Here is a 6,448-nt window from a genome sequence, read left to right on the forward strand (position 1 = left end):
TGACAAAGCAGAAATCCAGAATGACCTTTTGTAGCACCTTAGAGGTGGACTGGTGAGCAGGACTGCTGTGGCCTGGTGACAGCCACCCACTCAAACTGCCAGGGGAGCTTGGGTGCTCGGGTGAGGGACATGATTTCTGCATTGGATCGGAAGGGATGAGAGGCCCATCCTCACCACCACCTTCACACCCCAGACTCCTTGCCAGCATGTAGCATCGACAACTCCTCTTCCTTGCCTTAACAGTCTAGTTTACTGCAGAAGTGTTAAATATTCATATGGAGAAAGGCCTGGGAAGCTTCAGCAAATGCTTCCCAGGGGTTTATTTGTGTCAGGGGCTGGAATTTAGGGGAAAATGATCTGCTGCCTCCTCCTGGGAAGCGATGCAGGAAGGAACAGACCCCAACTGGCAGGAGGACATGGTGATGCCTGAGAGTCCACCGAGCCCTGGTTCCCTAAAGGGGGCACTAAGGAACAGCTGACCCTGGGCCACGGGGAGGGGCTGGGCCCCGGGGAGAAGGGTCTTTGGAGACCACATTTCCATGGTGACCTAGAGGATCCAGGAGATAAGTGGGAGGTGGCAGCCTCTGAGGACATAAACCTGCCAGCTGAACCAAATGAGGACTAAGTAATATATTAAATTGGGGGGACACATCTTTGCTAGTGGTCCCCCTGGGGAAGGGTCTTGGGCCAGGTCTTGGTAGGCGCAATCCTATGGAATAGAATTCAGTTCATTGATTTTACAGCATGGCAAGTGCAAAGCCAATTGCTGGGTACGCAACCAAAAATGAAATGCAGCCTGTGTTGGCCTAAGGTTGAAAACACACTCCTGGACAAATAAAATACAACTTAGCACTGTGGTGAAAAACAACACACCACACCAAACTAAACGTGCAGTGAGAGAGGACTGAAGTAATAACCCTTGGTGTATCCACACATAGGAACACCAAACAACTGTTGAAAAGAATGAGGCCTTTCTTGGAGCACCTGGGTGGCTCAATCAGTGAAACATGCAACTCTAGATTTCAGCTCTAGATTTCAGGGTCATGATCTCAGCGTTGTGAAGCTGAGCCCTCTGGGCTCCGTGCTGGGTATGGAGCCTGCTTGGGATTCTCTCTCTCTCCCTCTGCTCTTCGTCCCTCTCTCCCTCTGCTGTTCATCCCACCCCCCGCACAAAAATGAAGACTTTCTTCGTGTACTGATCTGCAAAGAAGTATAAGACACATGAGGTGGAAAAAGCACTGGATGCAACAGTCCATAGAGCAAGGTGCCATTACATAAAAACAAAAAAGATACACATGTGGTATGTGTATATATGTGCACATACTTGCCTATGTATTTATTTCTTGGAAAAAGATGCAAGAAAATTAAAATGGTTCTCTCTTGGGTGGCACTGGATCAATGAGGAAAGAGAACTATAACTTCTCACTTCCACTCCTTTTTATTTCTTTTTTTTTTCCTTAAGATTTTATTTATTTATTTGACAGAGGGGAGACAGAGATCGATCACGAGCAGGGCGGAGGGGTAGAGGGAGAAGCATACTCCCCACTGAAGAGGGATACTGACACAGGACTCAATACCAGGACCCCAGGATCATCACCTGAGTCAAAGGCAGCTGCCTAACTGACTGAGCCACCCAGACACCCCTCTTTTTCATTTCTTGAATGTTTCGGTCATAAATATTGTCCTCACCTATTTGGGCTACTTTAATAGAATTCCATAGACTGGGTAGCTTATACACAACAGAAATTTATTCTCACCGTTCTAGAGGTTGGGAAGTACTAGTTCAAGACACCAGCAGATTTGGTATCTGATGAGAGTCTGCTTCCTGGTTCCTAGAAGACTGTCTTCTTGCTGTGACCTTGCATGGCAGAAGGGACAAGAAAGTTCTCTGGGATGTCTTAAGGGCATTAATTGAGGAAGAGAGGGGGATGGGGTAACTGGGTGATGGGCATTAAAGAGGGCACATGGGAGTCTCCACCCGGGCTCCGCCATGTTGGGTTTTGTGGGTCGTGTGGCCGCTACCTCGGCCTCCGGAGCCTTGAGGGGACTCGGCTCTTCAGCGCCGCTACCCCAAGCCCAGGTCTTATTGCGGGCCACCCCTGCAGCACTCCAGTCTGCTAGAGACTATGTCGCCCAAACATCTCCTTCGCCGAAAGCAGGCGCTGCCACCGGGCGCATCATGGCGGTCATCAGTGCAGTGGTGGATGTCCAGTTTGATGAGGGCCTACCACCCATCCTAAATGCCCTGGAAGTGCAAGGCCGGGAGACCAGGCTGGTTTTGGAGGTGGCCCAGCATTTGGGTGAGAGTACAGTAAGGACTATTGCCATGGATGGTACAGAAGGCTTGGTTAGAGGCCAGAAAGTTCTGGATTCTGGTGCACCAATTAAAATTCCTGTTGGTCCTGAGACCTTGGGCAGAATCATGAACGTCATTGGAGAGCCTATTGATGAGAGAGGTCCCATCAAAACCAAACAATTTGCACCTATTCATGCTGAGGCTCCTGAGTTCATGGAGATGAGTGTTGAGCAGGAAATTCTGGTTACTGGTATCAAGGTTGTGGATCTGCTGGCTCCATACGCCAAGAGTGGCAAAATTGGGCTTTTTGGTGGTGCTGGAGTTGGCAAGACAGTACTGATCATGGAGTTAATCAATAATGTCGCCAAAGCCCATGGTGGTTACTCTGTGTTTGCTGGTGTTGGTGAGAGGACCCGTGAAGGCAATGACTTATACCATGAAATGATTGAGTCAGGTGTTATCAACTTAAAAGATGCTACCTCCAAAGTAGCTCTGGTGTATGGTCAAATGAATGAGCCACCTGGTGCTCGCGCCCGGGTGGCTCTGACGGGACTGACCGTTGCTGAATACTTCAGAGACCAAGAGGGTCAAGACGTGCTGCTCTTTATTGATAACATCTTCCGCTTCACCCAGGCTGGCTCTGAGGTGTCTGCTTTATTGGGCAGAATCCCTTCTTCTGTGGGCTATCAGCCTACCCTGGCCACTGATATGGGTACCATGCAGGAAAGAATCACCACCACCAAGAAGGGATCTATTACCTCTGTACAGGCTATCTATGTGCCTGCTGATGACTTGACTGACCCTGCCCCTGCCACTACCTTTGCCCATTTGGATGCTACCACTGTGCTGTCCCGTGCTATTGCTGAGTTGGGCATCTATCCAGCTGTAGATCCTCTGGATTCCACCTCTCGAATCATGGATCCCAACATTGTTGGAAGTGAGCATTACGATGTTGCTCGTGGGGTACAAAAGATCTTACAGGACTACAAATCTCTCCAGGACATCATTGCCATCCTGGGTATGGATGAACTTTCTGAGGAAGACAAGTTGACTGTGTCCCGTGCACGGAAAATACAGCGTTTCTTGTCTCAGCCATTCCAGGTAGCTGAGGTTTTCACAGGTCATATGGGGAAGCTGGTGCCTCTGAAGGAGACCATCAAAGGATTCCAGCAGATTTTGGCAGGTGAATATGACCATCTCCCAGAACAGGCCTTCTATATGGTGGGACCCATTGAAGAAGCTGTGGCAAAAGCTGATAAGCTGGCTGAAGAGCATTCATGAGGTCCTTTTGGCAAACTAAGCACTGGTGGTCCTCTGTGCTTTGCTTCTCCTTGCCCCTAATGCAGAAATCTCGGTTTGCTCTGTAGGCCACATGAGAGCCTTGTTTGAAGACATTGTGTTCTGTCTGAAGAGTATTTAAGGTTTCCAATAAAATGTACACCCCTCAAAAAAAAAAAAAAAAGAGGGCACATGATATAATGAGCACTGGGTTTTGTAGGCAACTGATAAATTACTGAACTCTACATCTGAAATTAATGATATACCATATGTTATGTAATTGAATTTAAATAAAATAAGGTAAAAAGAAAAAATATAAGGGTATTAATCCCATTTGCAGGCTCTACCCTTTGATGTAACCATTTCTTGAAGGCCTCACCATTTAATATCATCACCTTTGCAATTAAAATTTCAACATATGAATTTTGGGGGACACAAACATTCAGTCCATATCACATATATTAATAATTGTAAAATTGTTTAAAAGATTAAAATAACATGATAAACACAACCACAGAAATGTACACAGAACACATTTTGGGGGTATAAAAGCAGGAGGTAGGGGAAGTCTGAGGCTCTAGAAGGATTTACGTATGAAATTGAAGGCGTTGGATGGAAATTAATTTGGGGAAATTTTGTCTTTTTTTTTTTTTTCTATGATATTGAAGAAGTTGGGAAGGCAGTGAGGTTTGGAGAAGTCAGGAGGAGAATAGAATAGGTAACTAACTTAATCAGGTAAAAGGTTGTTGAAGGCCCCAAAGGCACAACTGAGCCAGAGCACAAATATTTGTAGGAGCATCAGGATGCTGATTATAGTCCAGGCAAGGAATGCTAGGGATTCCTATTTTAATCTCTGTAATAACCCTTAGAGATAGGTAGTATCATTTTTGTGTATAGATGAGGAAACTGAGGCACGAAGAAGTTAAGTGACCTCCTGGTAGGTGGTGAAATTGGAACTCAGATCAAACCTGACAGCAGAGCCTATGCTGTTGCCACAGATCTCTGTAGAGGTGCACTGGAACCCCTTGTCTGGTTATGGATGCACAGATTCCTCACTAAACACTGATCCAGTCTTGACTCCACCACCAGCACTATGTCTTCAGGCAAAAGTTCTGATGCAGAGCATTCTTCCTAATATCTCTGCTGATACTTGTGCTGCTTTTTTTTTCCCTTCACTGAACTTAATTCTATCTTCTACTGCAGCCGCCCTCCAATATGAAAAGATAACCATTGCAACCCACCCTCATCTTCTCCAGAACAAACATCTCTACTTCTTGCAACTCTCTGATACGACGTGATTTTTTTAAATTGTATTTATTTATTTGACAGAGGGAGAGAAATCACAAGTAGGCAGAGAGGCAGGCAGAGGGAGAAACAGGCTCCCTGCTGAGCAGAAAGCCCAATGCAGGGCTCAATCCCAGGACCCTGAGACTATGACCTGAGCCGAAGGCAGAGGCTTAACCCATTGAGCCACCCAGGCGACCCTGATACAACATGATTTTATCATCCTGGTCTCTTATATTCAGTGTTCAGCATACAACAAAGAAATTACTACACATTCAAAGAAGGAAATGTGGACTGTAATACAAAGGAAAATCAGTCAATAGAAATAGACCTCAAGGGCGCTTCGGTGGCTCAGTGGGTTAAAGCCTCTGCCTTCGGCTCAGGTCATGATCCCAGGGTCCTGGGATTGAGCCCCACATCGGACTCTCTGCTCAGTGGGGAGCCTCCTCCCCTCCCACTGCTGCCTGCCTCTCTGCCTACTTGTGATCTCTGTCTGTCAAATAAATAGATAAAATCTTTTCTAAAAAATTAAAAAATAAGCCACAAGGTGACAGAGATGATGAAATTAGCATATATACCAGTCAAGGGTGTGATCAGGAAATAGAAACCAATAATTTGAATAGGGAATATTTAATGTAAATAATTATTAACTATAATAGGAGAGAAACCATAAAGGTAAAAGGCAGGGGTGGAGGGGCATTCTAAGGAGTAAGCTAGTGCTGAAGAAGAAGAACTAAAGAAGAAACAAGTTGGGGTGCCTGGGTGGCTTAGTGGGTTAAAGCCTCTGCCTTCGGCTCGGGTCATGATCCCAGGGTACTGGGATCAAGCCCCGCATCGGGCTCTCTGCTTGGCTGGGAGCCTGTTTCCCCCTCTCTCTGCCTGCCTCTCTGCCTACTTGTGATCTCTATCTGTCAAATAAATGAATAAAATCTTTAAAAAATAAATAAATAAAAAATAAAGAAGAAACAACTTGAGTTGGGGGTCCCTTCCCAAAATCAAGATTCAGATCTAATTTCAATCCACCTAAAGGTAGAAAAATTCTCTGGGGTGCCCAGGTCGGAGCTGATCCACAATGGGTGGGGGAGTAGGAAATACTTGCCTCCAGGGCTCAAGTGGATCAAAGCTGGTGTGTGGGAATCCAGAGGGAGTCAAGGCATTAGGAACCAACTTAGCAGCAGGGCAGCATAAGGCCTGGATTGCATGGTATCCAGGTCAGGAAGACCATGGGAAGCAAACACCTGGGGTCCAGGTGGGCCAAGGCCAGCAGATGGGTGCATGGAGGGAGTCAAGATGTAGGGAAGCCACTTGCTGACAGGGCAGCCTAAGGCTTGGTATTCATGTTGTGGACATCAGGAATACTAGAGTGAGGTAGTTCATGGACCAGAGCCAGGTCTGCAAGTTTGCTGAGGGAACCATGTGTTTTGGATGTGAGGAGGGCAGTCATACAACAATAGCAAATAAACAAAACAGAAGCAGTGGAACTAAGAGAAGCTCCTTCCTCCTAATAAATCCTTCCAGCTTCTTCTACTTGCAAAAATTAATGTTGTAATTACTGCCAAAGAGATACTTTAAAGGTCTGGTTCATTATTA

General features: G+C 46.2%; 1 protein-coding gene across 1 annotated transcript; it reads left to right on the forward strand.

Moving 5' to 3' along the window:
• The first annotated feature begins 1,976 nt into the window (after positions 1-1,976).
• On the forward strand, positions 1,977-3,758 carry LOC116595545 (ATP synthase subunit beta, mitochondrial-like). The gene has a single exon (XM_032352041.1). It carries the CDS (start codon positions 1,991-1,993, stop codon positions 3,575-3,577), a length of 1,587 nt encoding a protein of 528 aa, XP_032207932.1. The 5' UTR covers positions 1,977-1,990; the 3' UTR covers positions 3,578-3,758.
• Positions 3,759-6,448: the final 2,690 nt, after the last annotated feature.

This window comes from Mustela erminea, chromosome 7, assembly GCF_009829155.1.
Source record: "Mustela erminea isolate mMusErm1 chromosome 7, mMusErm1.Pri, whole genome shotgun sequence".
Classification (NCBI taxonomy): Eukaryota; Metazoa; Chordata; class Mammalia; order Carnivora; family Mustelidae; genus Mustela; species Mustela erminea.